General features: G+C 46.0%; 1 protein-coding gene across 1 annotated transcript in view; it reads right to left on the minus strand.

Annotated features, from left to right (window-relative positions):
- LOC147693022 (netrin-4-like) overlaps positions 1–22,131 on the minus strand; it is a 168,887-nt gene that overhangs the window by 138,216 nt on the left and 8,540 nt on the right. Inside the window, exon 2 of the mRNA XM_086939264.1 lies at positions 12,489–12,752. Coding sequence (XP_086795390.1) covers positions 12,489–12,752 — 264 coding nt within the window. The remainder of the gene's footprint in view (positions 1–12,488; positions 12,753–22,131) is intronic.

A 22,131-nucleotide genomic window follows, 5' to 3' on the forward strand; every position in this document is an offset into this window, starting at 1 on the left:
TATGTGTTTTGAAGACAGCATATGTGCAGGACTGTATGGGTGGATGAGTGTGTATATGTGTGTGTTAGTGAGTGAATGCCTGCCTCACTAGGGTTTTTATGAGTAACTGCATATGTTTTAATCTAGTATATGTGAGTATTGATGTATATAAGTGAGTATATGTGAGAGTGAGAGATTGAAAGAGTTCCTGTTTAAATAAGTATGTGTTTCTATAAGTGATTGTTTAAGAGAGTAAGTATGTGTAAGTTTCCTTAGAAGTAATGTGCTAGTGTGTGTATAGCTGTATATGCAAATAAATGGATGTTTAATAGTTTATTTGCATGTGTGAGTATGTGTGTGAGTAACTTTTGGATGACTGTAGGTGTGTAACAGGATGTATATGTGTATCACTACATATGATGAGTGAGTATATGTATGAGTGACTATTTAGAACTGTTGCTGAATGAGAGGATGTGTATATAGATGGTGGAATTACTGAATTGGTTGTTGTAACTGGTATGGGTATCTCCATTTGTTTGAAAATGTTAGTTTCTATTTTTGAATATGTGTTTCAAGGGTTACATTACACTGAAAGGAGGTCTGTCACTCTGTCACAAGGATGGTGTCATCAGTGATGTCATGAGTGATGTCACTGACCATGTCATGAGTGATGTAATATGTGACGTCATCAGCAGTGCATTGCAGGCGCGCAAGTTATAGCGAGTCCAACTAACTATAACGTGGGAATTTCAATGGTTTTATGTCAGTAAAATTTCCAGCTAACTATAACTGGTGTGAAACCTATGTTTTTTTCAGTGAATTTAATAGGTTTTCTAAATGCTAATTCCTAACTATAACTGGTGTGAAACCTATGGTTTTTTTCAGTGAATTTCATAGGTTTTTTAAATGCTGATTCCTAACTATAACTGGTGTGAAACCTATGGTTTTTTCAGTGAATTTCAAAGGTTTTTTAATAGCAAATTTCTATAGCTATGAAATGTAATATTTTTTTATAATGAATCCTATATTGTATATTTATGTAATACTATTTTTTTTATTCATATTGTTCATGTTTTTATTTTTTTTGCCCTGGAGTGCTCCCAGTGCGAGTCCCGGTGAGCGTCCCGGTGAGCGCACCGGTAAGCACAGTCTTGCGGTGCGCCCCAGGGCGCGTACCGGTGAGCGTCCCGTTAGCGCAATTGCCGCGAACGAAAATATCATCGTGACGTATCGCGCAGCCGCGTCCGCATGATACGCATGGCGTAAACGCACCCAGAAGCACTCAAGCGCATACAACCGTGCAATGTAAGCATCCGACGCGCTTACGCGACGCGCCCCTGGGCGTGCCCCGGGGCGCGTAGCGTAAGCGGCACTGTTGTCAGGGTAAAGAGAAGAACACATGTTTCTGAATTCATGTTTGAAAACAATCACCGTGTCCTGCACCTGTCCAGCCCTTGGCATCACCCTCATGCCCCCCTGTCAAGGATTCCCCCCCCGCGCACGCAGCAGTTCGGTAACAGCAGCGTAGCCTGTCACGGGAGTCGGAACTACGGGTGCCAGCATGCTTTGCGCGATCAGCGCGCGGATCGGAAACGCCCATAAAAGGCGTACACAATCAAGGAATGGCGTCGGATATTGAGATCCTTGCCGACCTTCCCGTTGTGTTACAGACTACGGACCTGTGCATCCCGCTTCTGTTCCGTGAACCTTGATCAGAGTTTGAGCGACGTTTGGGAGGTAAGACAGAGCGGCTGTTCTCTTTACCTCGTCTTGGTCGAGTGTTTGTTGTCATGCTCCCGAGCAAGGATTGGGCAGAGACGCACACCACGGAGGTGTTTGCCGCGTCTCTGCTTGAGTGTCTTGTGCCGATAGCCCTGGAGTGTAAACGCAGCGTGTAGGTGCATCGGACTCTCGAGCACTACACCGGTTGAAGGACTGGCGTCCCGTTACCTGATTTATGGGCGTTGAAGGTCGAGCGGCTGCTCCCTGACACCCCAACGCGAACGCTGCAGTAGAGTGCCCGGCTGGGCATTCCCGCGTTCGTCTAAAACAGCGCCAGAACAGGGTGCAAAGCGAACTCCCATTAGCCCCACTCGAGCGGCATTTCCAGGCGTTGCTTTGTACAGTGGCCTCCGTTGGAGGAATACCGGGACCGGTATTCATGCGGAGGACAGTTGGAATCACGGCCCTACTTGAGAACTTGGGCGGCTAATGGGTATCGTTGACTATCATTATTGTTTCTTTATTGTTGCATTATTGGTCGTGGGATTACCGCGCAGTAACAGAACAGTGGCTTTCTTTTCCTTTTATCTGCAAGACAATAAACACGTATTGGGAAAGTCAACCCTTGGTGTATCCTTGTTGTTGTGTTTACCTGTCCTGCCCGATCCCAGGAACACACGGTAGATTACACCCCCACACTTCGCCCCCAGTCCTCGGCTCCTTTTTTGAGTATCTGCACCTATTTTTTTCATTTATAGTACTGTTCAAACACACCAAAGTTATGAAGGTAGAATCTTCACCAGTGAGGTCTTGTATATGGGGATGGAAATAACGTTTCAGTGGAGATTTTAAGCATTACATACTACTTCCTGAACTGAATAAGACAACTTGCAGGAAATCACACTTGGTGTTGATGGTGGTTGAATGATGGTTGTAACTTGTTATGCTAGACCATGGGTTCTCAAAAAAATATTCCCGGTGAGTGCCACATTAATACCAGCAGGGTGGCGGTTAGGGGATGGGGTGGGAGAGTGGTTCAGGAAGGGGGGTTGGCGGTCAGGTGGGTGTAGGGGAAGTGAAGCATATACATCAAGTGGCTGAAGTGCACAATGTGAAACCAGAAAACCTGGGATTAATCACGGCCTCCCCACTTTACCAAACTGTGTGATCCTTGGCAATTGTTTTATTGCACTTTCCCTCCTATTTTGTCATTAACACATATAAGAGGACCTCAAAATATAGGACTTCTGGGTGTGTGCTGTGCAAAACTTTCTCCTGTGGTTGCTTTAATAAACTATAATGTTGTTCATGCATAATAGGAACACGGACCACCCAAAGGGTGCACATAACAACTGACTTGTCTCTTAGTTCACTATTGGCACTGTTGTCAGGGTAAAGAGAAGAACACATGTTTCTGAATTCATGTTTGAAAACAATCACCTTAAAAAAAAAGACTTTTTAATGCACTGATATAATTTCATTTACCAAGGTGAAACGATTCTGCATGTTAATGAAATACACTTTTTGAATTTTGAAGCAATATCATCATATTTTAACACTTTTGCTGCAAGATGTCTTTCAACGTGAAAGTGTTCCTAAAGTTAAGTGCTGCAGGACAACTTAGTTAAATCCTTTCTTTAACTTCAATAAACCTTTAAAAAAATGCTTACCTGTTTATTTAACTTTTTTTATTTACTGTTAATACTGAGTGGAGTAAACAGCTGTCCAGTGGTGCTCTTGACCAGGGGGGCCCCTGTAAAGGTCAGGAGGGCCGCACTTTTTGAGTATCACTTTGCTAGACCATACTCCACTCACAAAGGTTGCTGGGGACAGGTGGTTCAAACAGTTGTCAATTAGGGAGTATTGTTGACATTGATCATCTCAAGATTCAAGATGGCCACTGCCACTACAAACTATGATCATCCCAAGATTCAAGATGGCCGCTGCCACCACAAACTATGATCATCCTAAGATTCAAGATGGCCGCTACCAACACAATCTATGATCACCCAAAAATTCAAGATGGCTTCTGCCAACACAAAACTATGAACGCTGTCCTGCAGCTGCAATGCTTCTGTTTGAAGATCGTGCTTGGCCTTCTCGTGCGTCAGACATTCCCCTCCCAAGCCTGCCTGACCACCTCATCCAAATTCCAGAACTCTAGAACTGCTCCTCCTGTAAACAAGACGTGTGCCTGCTTGTTTGTTTACAGTAAATAGTGTGTGAAGATGTGTCCTCAAGCGGCTCCTGTTAGCGCAGAAATAATTAATACAGACACTGTGGAAACCGCTGCCAGCATTTCTGATTCATGCCTCTCCAGTTCCTAATTTCCTCCCAGGTGTCGCTGTATTGTCCAGGCTCCCCCCACACCCCCATCACACTCACCAAAAAACGTGTTAGAGGAAAAGAATTCCTAGCGACGCAATTAAAAGACTGGATTAAAAAGGCCGCTCGCACTGCCACCGGATGACTCCAAACAATAAGGCTCAGAGTGAATTTGGGGCTGTCTCGAAGCATCTCTGATGCGGTGCGTCGAGCTGCGGACGCACTCTTTTTACACTCCAAAAATCTGCCTTTGAATGGCCGCCGGCGACGCAAGCAGCTCCTGGCGGGGCCGTCCCTCGGAGGCACGGCCGGGATCAGATAGAGTGGAAATGTACCTTCGGATTATCAACTGAAGAGCGCAAGATGTTTTGAAGGGATATTGGTTTTTTTAGGCTGTGAGCGGAGAGGCGGAAACAAGGCCGGGAGCGGCAAGCTGCAGAACTCATGTGCTCATGAAAAGGAGTCTGACCTGAAATGACTTCTACGGCCGGACAGGCCTGTTATTCCACCGGGCATTTCCCCGATGGCCGGAGCCCAGGCCGGCTCCTGGTGCCCCTGTCACTTTCGCCAGCTCCCTGATGTTAATTGCAGCAGGCACAGGAAGGCTTCAAGTGAGAGAAAGAGAGGGAATGAGAGATAGTGAGGGAGCTATCAGGAGGCAGGAGAGAGAGAGAGTGGGGTGATGGAGAGAAAGAGAATCGAAAGGTGGGACTAGAGAAAGGAGAGGAAGGGAGTGGGGTGGTGTGGGCATTTTTAGAAGGGCTGCTTTAGGCAGTGGCGACTCGCATAGGGCGTGCTGTGGGGCGGTGAGGCGAAGCGGGTGAGGGGCAGGGTTGGGGGGGTAGTAAACTCGGACATACGACCGAACGGAGGAAAGTAATTATTACGTTCCTCCGTTATGTCGTATGTCCGAGTTTTCTACCCCCATGCTGCCTCTCCCCTGCCCTGCCCTCCCGCAACACCCCCTATGAGAGCCACCACTGGCTTTAGGTGCCTCAGCCCGGCGCTGATGGCTTCTCGATCTCCGGTGAAGGACACCGCAAAACAATGCGACAAGTTCACAAAGAGTGTGCTTGCAGTGCAATGCTTTTGCCTTGGAGTTTTTTTTTATACAGCGCAAACTCGACCCAAAGGTGTCAGAGCGCATTACCTGAGCACCAGCTGCGTTACAGATAGACATATTCATTTTGTTAAGCAAAGGGAGATTAATTCATTTGCCCAAAAATCACAGGATGTTGAGCATCCCTGTCGAGACTCAAACCCGGTTCCCCAGCTTCGTGGTCGACAGCTCTAGCCATTAGGCCAAGCAGTCCCCATGTCCTCCACGCAGTGGTGTCACCTGATGTTAATTGCAGCAGGCACAGGAAGGCTTCAAGTGAGAGAAAGAGAGGGAATGAGAGATAGTGAGGGAGCTATCAGGAGGCAGGAGAGAGAGAGAGTGGGGTGATGGAGAGAAAGAGAATCGAAAGGTGGGACTAGAGAAAGGAGAGGAAGGGAGTGGGGTGGTGTGGGCATTTTTAGAAGGGCTGCTTTAGGCAGTGGCGACTCGCATAGGGCGTGCTGTGGGGCGGTGAGGCGAAGCGGGTGAGGGGCAGGGTTGGGGGGGTAGTAAACTCGGACATACGACCGAACGGAGGAAAGTAATTATTACGTTCCTCCGTTATGTCGTATGTCCGAGTTTTCTACCCCCATGCTGCCTCTCCCCTGCCCTGCCCTCCCGCAACACCCCCTATGAGAGCCACCACTGGCTTTAGGTGCCTCAGCCCGGCGCTGATGGCTTCTCGATCTCCGGTGAAGGACACCGCAAAACAATGCGACAAGTTCACAAAGAGTGTGCTTGCAGTGCAATGCTTTTGCCTTGGAGTTTTTTTTTATACAGCGCAAACTCGACCCAAAGGTGTCAGAGCGCATTACCTGAGCACCAGCTGCGTTACAGATAGACATATTCATTTTGTTAAGCAAAGGGAGATTAATTCATTTGCCCAAAAATCACAGGATGTTGAGCATCCCTGTCGAGACTCAAACCCGGTTCCCCAGCTTCGTGGTCGACAGCTCTAGCCATTAGGCCAAGCAGTCCCCATGTCCTCCACGCAGTGGTGTCACCACTAATCATTTATTGTGCACAGGGCAGTGCACGGTGAGACGCATAGCGAGTATGAATGGGGCAGGAATGGCTGTTGAGCCTCACTGTGCTCTGTAAGGACTACACTAGAGCACTGTCTGAGCATTCAGAGTTACCTTGTTCATGCACTGTGGCCCTGACCCTTAAAGGGACAGGCCCAAGGAGGCCAAGAGACTGGGTCTCAGTTCCACAAAACGTGTTAGACAGTGCAAGGGACAGGGGGGGAGCAGGCAGCAGACCCTGCCCAGGTACAACTGAGGGCTCCTTTCGATGCCAATTAAATGCTCTTTTTGAATGGATGACCATTCCATGCTTTGTGACCACAGGAGGGTCCCAATGCTTTTGTGTTTACTGTGTGATTTGCAAGGACGAGTCCAATGCTTTCGTGAGCCTCCCTTCCACTGGCACCTTCCATTGGTTGAAAGTGTGCATTGCCAACTCCAAACGCGAATGTAATTTTGTGTATAGCAAAAATTTATTTTAGTAAATTTGACAAGAATGAATCGTGTTCTTCCTAACCATTGATCTATTCTGCTACATCAGTGATCAGCTACAACCACATGACTCTCTTCTCCTTAAAACCATGTGCCATGCTGGACAATCCAGTGCAAGTAGGATCTGAGCATCATCAGCTGCACAACAGAAAGGAGAAGCAGATGAGAGAAGCGAATGACTGGAGATGTTTGTTCAAGACAATTAGCGAGAAGCAGGACCCCTGTGCCACAACACAGGTGATTGGTTAGACATTGAATGACGGAGAAGGTTTAGCTCCAACCTGACAGAAATGGTGTACACTAGTCTAGAGGCGGTCCTCTCCAGTATTAGACAACCCAGGAAGATGCCATGATACATGACATCAAACGCTGCTCAAAGATGTAAAAATACCAATAGCTCCTGCCATCGGGGATCAATTAAGGCCATCAAAGTCTGGGATCTGTGTCTCTAGAAGGCCTGATTCTAGGATGTAATAGGGGTTGGAATATGGACTTCACTTTTAAACTATAATAGGTACCTGCAGCATTGGCTTATAGATGCCTTGGCTGAAATAACCTAATGGGGACTTCTGTGAAGCTGCCAAGATGTACAAAAGACACTTGAGAAGGAGAGATGGGCATGTCCTCCAAGCATTCCTGAGCATGAGCAGAAACGATTGCTGAAGCGAGTTACAGATATACTACTGAAAATGTATATCCTGCAATACCGTTGTATATAAATGGTTAATGATGTTGGTGGTCAGGTTCACCTTATTTTAACTCTTGATGGGCCTTTTGCCAATGTGCCACAGTCCAATGTTGAACGACAATATGCCTGGATTCACGGTCAAATGAGACATTCTCCCTTGTGATACCACAATGAAGGGCAGCAGACACTATTGTGTGCCCCATTAACAGCTGTATGGTAGTGCACTCCCATCAGTCTTCAGGTGCTCTCCAGGCTACCTCAGCTGGCACCCAGGAGCTCTGGAACCCCTAACCCATCCTAAGCTTGAGCCGCCTACTCTCGGTGAGTTTTCTCATCAGGGTCCTCGTCATCTGTTCATTGTGTAATCCAAGGTGTGTTTACCTTAGCGATAATCCTCCCTGAGGCCTTTTCTAAGAATGGATGTCTTCAAAAACTCTTTCTCCTGCTTAACCACGCTGGGTACCGTGAATGCTATAGATTTACAATCCCGGTTATTTTCCTCGTGCACACTATGTTCTAACTATATTAACTAATCTGTTATATAATTCATATCCCTGTACTGATGCTGCTTCTAAGAGTTGCAAATAACAAGGTTTACTAATGCACAATGTAATGGTACCTAGTGTGCCAAACTCGGACGGATAGGTACGCTGATGTGACTTTGCTGTGCTTCAAGCCAGGGGCCTACAGACCTATTTGGATGTCTGAGGCAAGTGTTTATCTCACTGAGCTATTCTGACAGCTAGTTACCAATCACAGCATTGGTTCATGATTCAATTATATCCTTTTGTGCAATAAATTCTCTCTAAATGGAAATTTCCTGCCCGATACATTTTCACCCTGCTTATTTTCTACTTTAAACCCCATTCCAGAAACTTAAACCCCCCCAACGCGAACAAACTAGGTTAACTTATTAACAATGTACCTGAAAATAGATATATCCATAATATCTGTAGGCACATTCAAGTCCTCGTCAGGGCTAGTAAGTGATATATAAGTGCATCTACCATACAATACAAAGCATACCTACTTATTATCTAACTGAAAAGTCAGTTAACAGCAGCATGTGTATGGTACAGAGCTCACTGCAGCTTTTCCCAGGTGCCCTATGTAGGGTCTTGAGATTAAGTGCGCTAGGACCCTTGCGGTTCTGGGCGGACTCTAAAACAGGAACTACGTCACCTGCTGGGAGGTGTGAAGGTGCGGTTATAAAAGTTATGATGCAATATGTGCAGCGTGTGGTTGTATGCTGAAGAATAAAGACCTCTGTTACAGGTCTCCATGTGTGGCATGTTCATTCGCATGCTCCCGGGAAGATGCTACACCATATAAATACAATGTAACTTCTACCACTGGAAGCTGTGCAATTCCGCAGTTATTAGGTGTCCCCCCTGACTCCTGGCATTCACATGCATGTGGCTAAGCAAAGCCTAACTTGTAAAAAGGGAATATATTAAGTACATGGGCCCCCCAAAAACATAATAAGTTTAGCCCCCCAAAAATATAATAAGTGCTGCCCCCACCAAAAAAAAAATATATATAATAAGTGCAGAGGCCCCAATGTTCCTAGGGTCACATGTGCCGGAGTTGCTAGATACCAGGGTTGATGAATACAAAGCTGCCTAGTCTTGATTCCATATCGTGCCTCTTTCTTCACCCGCCCTACATGTCCTGGATTTCAGACTTACATACTCTTTTTCAACATCGCTTTCTTTGAAACTGTTTCCCTATCTTCTTCTTTCTTCATTTTCTCAATGTCTTTAATTTGCCTCAGGTTAATGCCTGACTAAGGGTCTGATTATGAGTTTGGTGGACAGGGTTGCTCCACCACAAACGTGACGGACATCCCGTCCGCCATATTACAAGTGTGGCTCACTGGTTAGAGCAGGCAGACCCTGAAGCAGAGGTCAGACCCGGGACCAGGGTTCAATTCCCGACGCGGCAGGGTCTTGAGCTCAAATGTCCATGGACTCGATAATTCTCGCTTCGGTGCCTGACCTAATCATGGGTTCGCACTCTGCAACTCTGGGCATTAAGCTTGCTTAATCTCCACAACGGCCCCCCCGCGCCGGGATGCCTGGCTTTCACCTTGGGGATGCCCTGTAGGGGCTATCTCACAGGGAAAAGCCAGGACGGGTTCCCAAGGCAAGCGCGGAGATACCCCTTCGGGGGTCGATTCAGGCGCTATATAAGAAACATAATTATATCCTATGTCACTTGCAGTACAGCGGACGGAATATCCGACACGTTTGTGACAGAGTATCCCATCCGCCAACATTGTAATCAGCCCCTAAGTTACTCTGAGACGGGGACCTGGCTCTTTGTACTAGAGGAGCTCAAGAGATTGCTATATTTTGGGCGTTCATGGTTGTATGGTACATTAGCGCTTACTTTGGACATCCTTTCTATGGTTCTGGGTGTACTATAATTTGGTTGTATATGTTCTTTGGCAGTCAATGGTCGTGGAATGTTAGTAGACAGTGTTTGATGTTCAGTTTAGTAGTGTTTGTGTAGATTGATGTGATAGTAAAATGACTTTGTTTCAACACCACACAAAGATGGCTGAAGGCAGAGGCGTCAGACCAGCAGGGTCTTTTGAGGCCAAACTCTATTGCAAGTTTCTATTCAAACCAAAGGATACAGCGCTGCACCCGGGCTGTGTCCTGGTCAGATCAGGGCAACAGACCAAACATTTCTTGTAAACTCATCCTGTCCTACTTCTCCCCGCTAATCATCAAAAACAAACGCAATCAAGCTTAGAAATGGATCTAAATTGGTTTTAATTGGCTTAGCTCTAGCGTCCAAAACCCGCAAGTCAGGAGGAAGTTCATCCAGGGACAGCCCTTCCTTTGTTTTCTGAGGCCTTTTATGAAATTGACTCATCACAGAGGAGGCATCAAGGCCAATTGACAGATAAAATGAAGATATGACTACAGTACATCAACATAAAATTGGGTGTAGTGGTTTGCACAAAAAGCACCAAAGAGAACAAGGTAGTCTTACAAAGGGCAGATGGCTCTGTGGGTTGCACACATCATCAGCATCAAATGGACAACATCAGCAAGATGTGCATAAACCATGTGCACTTTAGTGAATTATGTCCTCAGGGAAAAGATGTCTGGTAAGGTTGGCTAACGAGCACGAATTTTCAGCTGAGACCAATCTTCTTGGCCAAAGTGGCACTGGTAATTTTCTGTGACTGAGGAGCAGATTGTGCGCCATGTCAGAAGTATCATAATGTGGGAGCATCCCAATGGTTGCCAAAGGCTAGCAGTACAAGATACAGAAGATGCAGAGGGTAACAAGGGAGATTCACAAGTACGTGTTATGATGTCTGGGAGCCAATGATCCTCAAACAGCAGTATAAGGGGCACACTGAGTTTGGAGCCTATTTCCAGGATGCTCTTCAGAGCTTAGAAGTTGTTTGATGACACATGATCAGGTTGTCTTCAACAGAATGTTCATCAATAGAAAACAATCTTCACTTGCTTTAGCTAAAGTAGGAAATAGCTGGACTGAGCTGTCACTCCTGTTCAGGAGTGCACATAGTGCACTCTTCATGCAGAAGTGCTTCTGTTGAGAAGACTCACTTAAATGCATCTGATAATGGGATGGAGACGTTTTCCCTACATGTCTGGATATCAAGTTGTGTTTTGCACTCAAGTGTGTTTTGTCTTAAATGTTTATGTTTATCCAGTAACTTAGGGAGATACCAAGGGACACAATATGGAAATCTGCCTTGGCACACGCATTGGGTGGGACAGGGGGCTTCTACCACTTCTAGACCAGGCAGCTAAGAGACCCTGCTATCTTTCAGTCATTGTCTTTCTATGAATAGCTCATCACTTGTGAATGAAGGCTTATTCCTGTGACTCTGGAGCTTCTTGAAGAAAACATCAAAGTGAAACACTGTTTTTGTTAGACTATAGTACTTTACACATTAACAGAGGATAGGTTGTGGGGGGGACAGTCTTACAGCGCACTCTAAGACTCGCCAAGAATGTAAGATACCTTGCCTTTCTACGCAGAGCCTAGGCAAATAACTAAATATTATTTCTCCAAATCAGGATGTAAGGACACTCATTGTATGCACCATCTCTGCAAGTGAGACCTCAGGCTGAGGCACTGGGCCAGGCAGGGCCCTTGCCATAGATTCAGGAGTCAGCAGGCCTGCTGGATCAGCCAGATTGGTGGATATAGAGTGATATTTTCAGCATTAGAATTTGTTCAACTTGAACCAGTAACTGCTTCTCAGTAGCAAAGGTGCCTTGGTTTGAATCAGTGACTAGCAGTTTACATCAGCAGTTCATTTTGGCTTAAACAGTTTTTGGCGTAGAACCAATGCGTGTCATGGCACAACAATGTCATATGAAATATGTACAGATGTGTACTGATGAGTTCCAGTGGGAAGCAAAGAGGGAGAACATTGATACACTGTAAGGCAAGAAATCCAAAAAAAGAAAAGAAAACCCTAAGACTGCCCTTCTCTAGTCCTGGGAACAAAATCTGACACAACCCTCTGAACATTAGGAATGTTACATCTAGTTCAGAAAACATCAGAAGACCTATTTATGCAATCAACTTCTCACCAGTCATCATTACCTTCCTTCCAACCATCCCCACTCCAAAACACCTCCACTGCCTCTTGCTAAGTTCACACTATAGAAATGCCATGTGCGTACATATACATAAAGCCGTCTCTTCTATCCACTCTTCTTCCCAACTAAAATATCTTCAATGACCTGCCAACCATCCTTGTTGTCCAGCTCCCCTCTGTTCCCCAGATGGTTGCGAAGAGCATCAATACAGGCAACGCAACAGTGAGGCAAGACTGAGGTTAGTGGGTGAATGAGCCGAGCAGAGGCAGTGGGTTCTAGCTCTGGGTGGAACCAAATTGATGGCAGAGTATAGAAAATGTGATCTTCTTGCTAGTTCATATTAAGGGATTGGACACAATTATGATGCAAAATGTCCAACATTTTGAGACTTAACACAGAGTTCTGATGGAATAGTCTTTCTACCATTTTTACATCTGTGGCTAGGAGGGTCCTCAAATATAAACATGATAAGGCAGTTAATCTACCCTTTGACAAACACCTTGCATACACAAGTCTGAAGAGGGTGACACCATCCTTTTAGTGCTGTAGAAGCTACTCACCATGTTCTCTGATGCCCCTGACCCATTGACATGTTGGCACTCTTCGGCGTGCCCATTGCAGAAGCAGCTCCCACGGGCGATGAGGTCATAGATGGCAAAGTGGGCAAACCTTTGAGGCTTTTCCAGCAGCCCCGTGCTCTGGCATGGGCAGTCTTGCCTTTTTAGCAGCCGCAGCCTCAAGTTGGTCAGTTTCAGGAGGTCCTGGGCTTCGGGACCATATGGATCAGAAATTCTATTGGACGGTGTCAACGCCCGATAGATAACCTGTGATAGGAGTAAAGCAACAGGCCTTTAGATACCAGCATCAGCAATTTAGACTATTATATACACGGTTACTGTCATAAGGAATCTCTACATATTTGGTAAGTCTGCTTCTTTTATGTATCTTCTTCACATTCTTCAAACCGTCCTTGATAAGGATACATATGCATGATACATATTTGTGGAAAATTAATACGGTTTGGTAAACATTATCTGCGCCATCTTGCCTTTTCCCTCGATGCCACACTTTTTCGTGCACACCCGCCATTTTAGGTGCCTTGGCCAGAACCACACTCTGCGCGCCACTGACCCCTAGCACGGCCCTTCGCCCTCACAAACACATCCCCCGCACGCTGACAGCCCCCGCTCTCACATGCCTTGGGTCATAAACCTCTCTTCCACGCAGCTCTGCCTCGGAACCCCATCCTGTTCCCAGCGCGACACTTCCCTCCATCCCTTTCATGGTCCCGGATCCCTTGATAACACCCCTCTTTCCTTTGTGCCCGTTTGTCTCACTCGTTCCCAAGCCGCCACCTGGCCCGCGGATACTGTCATTGACTCCTTCCTCCTGTACAGTAGGAAACCCCCCCCCCATCAAAGGATCCTTGAGCTGATCAAAGCCCCCACCCCATGAGATCCGATCAACCTCACACATTCCGTGAATCGGCGGAATGTCCAGCTGCGCGATAATCATCATCTGTTGTGACCGGGGTGGGGACTTCAACTGTAAATGTGTGTGGGAACGGGCCTGAAGCGGGGATTCCGAGGATGTCTTTCCGTACATCAAAGAGTTGACAGAGATGTGTTTTATGCAATAAAGTAATAAACTCATGTATAAGAGGCCAGGCCTCAGAGATGCAGTTAGAGCACCTCGTGACGATACTTGCTGTCTGAACTGATGTGTTCTCCTCCGGAGAGAATAAACCCTTGTTTCCAGCCTTCCAGTCTCCAGCGCCTGCCTCTTCATTGATTAATATTTTGTGGGTTAAAGAGGCGACACCGCCGGGCAACACTTAAGGATCTTTGTTTACTGGTTGCTTCCTACCTTTTAACATATTTACATATGATGAATTTCATTGGACATTATTTGCATATTTGATCGACTGTCTAAAAGAAATCACCAAGCGATCTTAACCCTGATTTGCATATATTTGGTTCTTTCCTAATTAAAACCGATGTTGCTAAATTTACATCCTATACACGTTTCTATGATTAACAACTTCTTATGTGAAAGCAGTGAAACAAGTATGGACTTTGGAAACGTTGGGCCTTATTTACTACACAATGACGCAGCATGGCACCACAGGCCGTTTTGCTGCTCTGGCCTGCATCAGTTTAAAAGCACAGGGATTGGGTCATATTACTAACAATATGACGCATCCCTGTACTTTCCCCTGTGCTGGCGCACAATTGGCTGCCATGTGCCAATGCAGCCACTCTTGCACCATGGCGCAAGGGGGCCTGCGTTGCCGGTATGATTGTTTTTGTGCAGGAAGGGACACAAGAAGAAATACAAGTATATGATTCTAATGCATTTCCAGGTTTATGAAATGATGTGAATCTGGGAGTGCAGAAGAATTCTTGGGTGTTGCATGGGAACATCCAAAGCAACCCCAATGGCGCGCTCTTTTGCACGCAAAGTGATGCATGAAAAGGGGCTATATTTACAAGGTCATGGAAAGCCAGGCAGGGTGGCTTGCATGATCTTGTAAATATGTGGCAGCACACTGTGCCTCAAAAAAATGTACACACAGGCGGCATAATGGGGCTTGTAATGAAGCCCCTTACTATCTTATCTCACAAAAAAACAGACAACCAAATATTGAAATGGACCCTTTTGAATAACCAAATCTACTTCTTGCATATTAGCCTCTGAAATGTAAAAACTTTTTTTAAATCTCAAAAATGTCTTTTATATTGAATGACCGTGAATTATCCAAGTGGTATTCATAATTGGGGAATGGCTTCCTTTGATTAAGCGTTATGCTTTAGAATACATGATGAGTTATTTTCCTAATGTGATTTGCGTAATGGCCACAGCAATTGCGGGCACAAACCACTGATGCATGCTCCTGGGACGTGCATTTAAAGGGGCACGTCCCTTTAAGGTACCCTCCTACTTGCCATTCAGAAAGGGTTGCAAACTCCTCCTGCAAGTCAGAAAGACTTCGGAATCGTTGAGGGTATTTTGTACTTTTTAAAACACTGTTCTGCAGTTGCGAACCAGCTGATATTGCAAATCTCAGGGTTTGTGACCGCAAAACAGTTCCATACATCATAACATATGTCTCATAAATTCAAACCTTGATGCACACATTAGTTACAGAATTACAAGGCTGATTTAGAGTTTAATGGTGCAGCAGACATCTCTTGGATTGGCAGGAACCTCTACCATGGCAGTTTCTGTCAATACATTGAATGTTTGGCCGACCGCACAGTCAGCATGACAGATTAGTAAGGAAACCTTTCAAGGCTTTTTTTAAGAGGCCCTTATGCTACAGTTGCGTCAGTTTATATGTGACACTACGGCAGCGTAAAAAATGCGCCACACTGCACCATAGGCAGATACGTCACTTTGTAAACCCCTGCGCTACATTGTACCTGCTACAGCTATAATGTATGCAGGGTGGGAGTTCCGGCGCAAAAAAGGCTCGTAGAAGTGTTGCAGTGAAATCTATGAGATCTCACCGCGCCAGTTCTACGGCCTCACTGTGTCAACTCCATACGCCTGCTTGAAGCAGGCGTAAAGGGGGACGTAGGCCTTTTCACATGGGGCTTTTCCCATTAGAAATGGCACATTGCTGGAGTTGTGGCTGTTGCCAGACACACTCCAGCAATGCGCATTTTTTGCGCCAAGAGATACGTCAGGATTCCTGACGTATCTGTCAATCCTAGTGACATGGAGCGCCATACAGTAATAAAGCACATTGTTGGGGTCGCAAGTAGCCATTAATACAATGGGGTAACCCAAATGGTCCTAGACCTGGGTGTCGTACAATATTAATCAACAATGGTCCGTGACCTATTTCTTTTAAATCAAGCAATTAGTCAGTACTTAGTCATCTATTAAACACTTTATGAGCATGTTATGTAGATCTGCTCCACCCAATAAATGCACCACTTACAAAAAGGGGAAAGCAACAGCATCAATATTAACCAAGAGCAATTTATTTATTCATTGCCTCTAGGTAAAACTTTGATTAGCTAACAATTAATAAGAGTCATACTGGTTGCCCCAAGGGGAGCGTGCAAATAGAAAAGGGTGAACTAGATAGTGTTTGGTGATCAGAGAAGGAAAGGAATTCTCAAGAAATTGTGACATAAAATATTCATAAACAATTTATACAGAACAGTCCGGATACGCAATTATCCGTCATGTTAGACCTGGCCACAGATACAAATCATTTCAAAATTTCCATAGATTTTCAAAAAAAACACAGACATGTGTATCATCAATGGTTTGCACATAAATGTAGAGCGGAAACATATGGATCCAGGTTCAAATATCAAGGGCGTCGACGTTTCGACTCGACTTAGGGCCTGTCGGTAAATTATGCCTGGGCCATGCGAGTCTTCATCAGGACTATAAAAACACAGGGCAACCAAAAGTTTATTGAAGACCCCTCACGGAGGAGGCGATGAATATACTATATTCCCACTTTCCAATCAATGGTGTTGCCTCCTTGACTCCATCATGGTGGTAATGCCAATGGAATTTCGTCAGCTAGAAGTCCTCAGTCCTCTATAGTGGATATTTTTATCCCTGTTAGGCTATTGGTCTTGAATGCAGGGCTCCTCTCATCAAAAAAGAGAGAGGTGGTATTCTACGTGTTATGCAGCGATGATCCTATCAATGTCAGGCCACGTGCTCGGCATAACGCTGCTCAGTCAGCTAGGTTTCAGGAAACGCGTTTTATTGGGTGGAGCAGATCTACATAACATGCTCATAAGGTGTTTAATAGATGACTGAGTACTGACTAATTGCGGGGTCGCAAGTAGGGCGCCCTGAAAAGTGTTGCATCACTGTTTTACCGCAACAATACAAACTGTTAATAAATGAGGCTCTCAATGTTTTTTTTTAAATTTTCAAATACAAAATCCCAAAGAAGGGTTTTGTTTTTGAAAATAAAAAAATTAATGAATCTCTCGTAATAAGAGGTTTCTCCCATGGCGTTGGGGCTCATTTGCAGTTTTCACTGTTCTGTACAAACGGACAGTGAAATCTTGCCATTTGCCAGCTGAAGTATAAATACGGTGAGCGGAAAAACAGCAAAACATCAGACTGTGATGACTCTGGTGGGCCGGTGGAGATGTATGTCAGTGGCGGAGACTGAGTAGTCTTCATCATTGACATACAGAAGAAGGCTTGCCTAACTCTTAATGAGTCGGGCGAATCTTCAGTTGATGAAGTGGGTACTACATTGTCATTGCGTTCTATTATCCTCTCCGCCAAACTCTGAATCGAGCCCTATATCTCAGACTGAATTCCAAGTGGCATCCCAATTAAGCATAAAACCTGTGCAAATTTTCATTTGTTGTACTCATCTCCTTATCCAAATTGGGAAGCTCGTCGTTGTGTTTCCTATCATACAAGAAAGAGGATGTGGCCTAACGGCTAGGGCAGTCAACCTTGAAGCTTGGGAACCGGGTTCGAGTCTCAGCAGGAATCTCAACATCCTGTGATTCTGGACAAATCACGTAATCACCCCGTGCCTAACAAAAACGAATGTGTCCTCGTGTAACGAAACTGGGGGCATATTATCAAGGGGGTTTATCTCCGCTTTTTTGGCTTTAAAAGCCAAGAAAGCGGAGATAAAATTATCTCCCTATTACCTAGCTGTCGCTAACACCAGTTAGCGACAGCTAGTAGGAGATAGCGACCATCTTGGGCCCCACTTTGCATGTCAGTGAAATTTATCACTAATGACATGCAAAGTGGGCGTGCCAAGATGTTAGCGACTGGAAACAGTCGCTAACATCGCTATCTCCTATTACCAACTTTTGGAGATATTCGCGCTAAGCGCGAATATCTCCAAAAGCTAACACCTGCCCTGAGCAGTTCTTAGCCATGTTATCCAATGGGAGGTGGATAACATGTCTAAGAGCATTAGCTCGGTAATGCATGAATATCGCTGACTTTTCAGCGATATTCATGCATTGCGGCGATTTTTATCGCATTTGCGATAAACCTTGGTAATACCAAGGTTTATTTGCGGTAAAAATCGCCGCAGCTCAGCGGTAAATTTTTGTCTCTAACCAAGCAATAGCGATAATTATCGATATTGCTTGGTAATATGCCCCCTGGTGCTCATGTAAAGCACTCAGATACCTTCTGGTTGAGTTTGCGCTAGATAAAACTCCCCCCAAAAAACACAATGCAAGCACTATTAAACAAATCCTTTCGCTTTCTGAACCCACATCAGTATTCAGAAGTAGCAACAGTTATTATTTATAGGTTGGACTCCTTGCTGTGCCTCAGTGCTTAACTTTCAAAAAAATAAGTGCCAGGGCTCAGGAGAGCACTGCACCTTGCAAGCAGTGGCAATGATAGTAACAACACAAGTACTAATATTCACACTCCTACAAGTGTGACAATTGGGACTATTTCAGGCACTTAAACCTATAAGAATGGCTTGGGTGTCATGTATCATTCATTTTGAATATATAATAAGTTAATAATTAACTGTTGTTGCAGACATCTTTAAATTAGCCAGACATCGCCACCTTGTGGCGGACTAGGACAGGCTCTGGTGCTGACAATTAAGTGCTGGTGCCGAGCACCTGAAAGCACTGGCTCAAATTAAGCACTGCAGTGCCTAAAACTACTCATTGCATTTCCATTTTGAGGACAAGAGTGGCAGAAAGTGTAGTGGCAGACATAGGTTAGAGTCGAAGGGATAGCTCAGCTTGCTGAGCGGTTGACACTGCAACAAGGCGGGGATCGGCAGGTCACAAGTCTGTATCCCGCAGCCTTCCATCCTACTGATGGTCAGTAAATTATGCACCATGAGTGGGTGATAAGTTATTATTATTGATGTGGCAGGGTGCTGCCACCAATCTTTGCTATTTCTCTGTGCAGGGGAGAGGAGCAGAGCATCAAGCAGCCCGAGTTATTCACGCACACTTAGGGGGAGCAGTCCGTTTTACTTGTAATCTACCTGCAGAGCTCCAACAATCTCCCTGCAGGTTTCTCCTTTCACCCACAAACCTATAACCTGTGTCTGCAGAAAAGCACTTCCCCTCCGCGATGTGACGATACGCATGTTCAGGGAATGGCTTAAGAAGTGCATGGCGCATGAAGTGCAGAGCATGGCTCATGAAGTGCAGAGCATGGCTCAAGAAGTGCATGGTTCATGAAGTGCAGAGCATGGCTCAGGAAGTGCAGAGCATGGCTCAAGAAGTGCAGCGAATGTCTCAAGAAGTGCAGATCGTGGCTTAAGAAGTGCATAGCTCATGAAGTGCAGAGAATGGCTCAAAGAGTGCAGAGCATGCTCAAGGAGTGCAGGGCATGGTTCAAGACGTGCAGGGCATGGTCCAAGAAGAGGAGAGCATGATTCAAGAAGTGCAGGGTATGGCCCAAGAAGTGCAGCGAATGTCTCAAGAAGTGCAGAGCTTGGCTCAAGAAGTGCATGGCTCATGAAGTACAGAGCAAGGCTAAGGAAGTGCAGAGCATGGCTCAAGAAGTGCAGCGAATGTCTCAAGAAGTGCAGAGCTTGGCTCAAGAAGTGCATAGCTCATGAAGTACAGAGCAAGGCTAAGGAAGTGCAGAGCATGGTTCAAGAAGTGCATGGCTCATGAAGTGCAGAGCATGGCTCAGGAAGTGCAGATCATGGCTCTAGAAGTGCAGCGAATGTCTCAAGAAGTGCAGAGCGTGGCTTAAGAAGTGCATAGCTCATGAAGTGCAGAGCATGGCTCAAAGAGTGCAGCGCATGCTCAAGGAGTGCAGGGCATGGTTCAAGAAGTGCAGGGCATGCATGGCCCAAGAAGGGGAGAGCATGGTTCAAGAAGTGCAGGGCATGGCCCAAGAAGTGCAGAACATGGTTAAAGAAGTGCTGATCATGGCGCAGGAAGTGCAGAGCATGGTTCAAGAAGTGCTGATCATGGCTCAGGAAGTGTAGAGAACAATTCAAGAAGTGCAGAGCATGGCTCAAGAAGTGCAGAACATGGCCCAAGAAGAGCAGAGCATGGCTCAAGAAGTGCAGAGAATGGTTCAAGAAGTGCAGGACATGGCTCAAAGAGTACAGAGCATGCTCAAGGAGTGCAGGGCATGGTTCAAGAAGTGCAGGGCATGCATGGCCCAAGAAGGGGAGAGCATGGTTCAAGAAGTGCAGGGCATGGCCCAAGAAGTGCAGAACATGGTTAAAGAAGTGCGTGCTGATCATGGCTCAGGAAGTGCAGAGCATGGTTCAAGAAGTGCTGATAATGGCTCAGGAAGTGTAGAGAACAATTCAAGAAGTGCAGAGCATGGCTCAAGAAGTGCAGAACATGGCCCAAGAAGAGCAGAGCATGGCTCAAGAAGTGCAGAGAATGGTTCAAGAAGTGCAGGAAATGGCTCAAGAAGTGCAGGGCATGGCTCAAAAAGTGCAGATCATGGTTCCTGAAGTACGTAGACTGATTCAAGAAGTGCAGAGCATGGCTCAGGAAGTGCAGAACATGGCCCAAGAAGAGCAGAGCATGGCTCAAGAAGTGCAGAGAATGGTTCAAGAAGTGCAGGACATGGCTCAAGAAGTGCAGAGCATGGCTCAAAACGTGCAGATCATGGTTCCTGAAGTACATAGACTGATTCAAGAAGTGTAGAGCATGGCTCAAGAAGAGTAGAGCATGGTTCAAGAAGTGCAGATCATGGTTCCTGAAGTACATAGGATGATTCAAGAAGTGCAGAGCATGGCTCGAGAAGTTCAGAGCATGGCTCAAGAAGTGCAGAGCATGACTCAAGAAGTGCAGAGAATGGTTCAAGAAGTGCAGAACATGGCCCAAGAAGTGTAGAGAATGGTCAAGGAGTGCAGAGCATGGTTTAAGAAGTGCAGAGCATGGCTCAAGAAGGACAGGGCATGTCTCAAGATGTGCAGAGCAGGGGTGAAGAAGTGCAGATCATGGGTCAAGAAGTGCAGAGCATGGCTCAAGAAGTGCAGAGCATGGCTCAAGAAGTGCAGAGCATGGCTCAAGAAGTGCAGAACATGGCCCAAGAAGAGCAGAGCATGGCTCAAGAAGAGCAGAGCATGGTTCAAGAAGTGCAGGACATGGCTCAAGAAGTGTAGAGCATGGTTCAAGAAGTGCAGATCATGGTTCCTGAAGTACATAGGATGATTCAAGAAGTGCAGAACATGGCCCAAGAAGAGCAGAGCATGGCTCAAGAAGAGCAGAGCATGGTTCAAGAAGTGTAGAGCATGGCTCAAGAAGTGTAGAGCATGGTTCAAGAAGTGCAGATCATGGTTCCTGAAGTACATAGGATGATTCAAGAAGTGCAGAGCATGGCTCGAGAAGTTCAGAGCATGGCTCAAGAAGTGCAGAGCATGGCTCAAAAAGTGCAGAGCATGACTCAAGAAGTGCAGAGAATGGTTCAAGAAGTGCAGAACATGGCCCAAGAAGTGTAGAGAATGGTCAAGGAGTGCAGAGCATGGCTCAAGAAGTGCAGAGCATGGCTCAAGAAGTGCAGAGCATGGCTCAAGAAGGACAGGGCATGTCTCAAGATGTGCAGAGCAGGGGTGAAGAAGTGCAGATCATGGGTCAAGAAGTGCAGAGCATGGCTCAAAAAGTGCAGAGCGTGGCTCAAGAAGTGCAGAGAATGGTTCAAGATGTGCAGAACATGGCCCAAGAAGTGTGGAGCATGCTCAAGTAGCGCAGAGCATGGTTCAAGAAGTGCAGAGCATGGCTCAAGAAGGACAGGGCATGGCTCCAGAAGTTCAGAGTAGGGGTGAAGAAGTGCAGATCATGGGTCAAGAAGTGCAGAGCATGGCCCAGGAAGCACAGAGCATGGCTCAAGGAGTACAGAGCATGGTTCAAGAGGCACAGAGCATGGCTCAAGAAGTGCAGAGTAGGGGTGAAGAAGTGCAGATCATGGCTCAGGAAGTGCAGAGCATGGTTCAAGAAGGGCAGAGCATGGCTAAAGGAGTACAGAGCATGGTTCAAGAAGTGCAGGGCATTGCTCAAGAAGTGCAGAGCATGGCTCAGGAAGCGCAGAGAACAGTTCAAGAAATGCAGAGCATGGCTCAGGAAGTGCAGAGTAGGGGCGAAGAAGTGCAGATCATGGCTCAGGAAGTGCAGAGCATGGCTCAAGAACTGCTGATCATGGCTCAGGAAGCGCAGAGAACAGTTCAAGAAATGCAGATCATGGCTCAGGAAGTGCAGAATAGGGGCGAAGAAGTGCAGATCATGGCTCAGG

The sequence above is a fragment of the Lissotriton vulgaris genome, chromosome 9 (genome assembly GCF_964263255.1).
Source record: "Lissotriton vulgaris chromosome 9, aLisVul1.2, whole genome shotgun sequence".
Classification (NCBI taxonomy): domain Eukaryota; kingdom Metazoa; phylum Chordata; class Amphibia; order Caudata; family Salamandridae; genus Lissotriton; species Lissotriton vulgaris.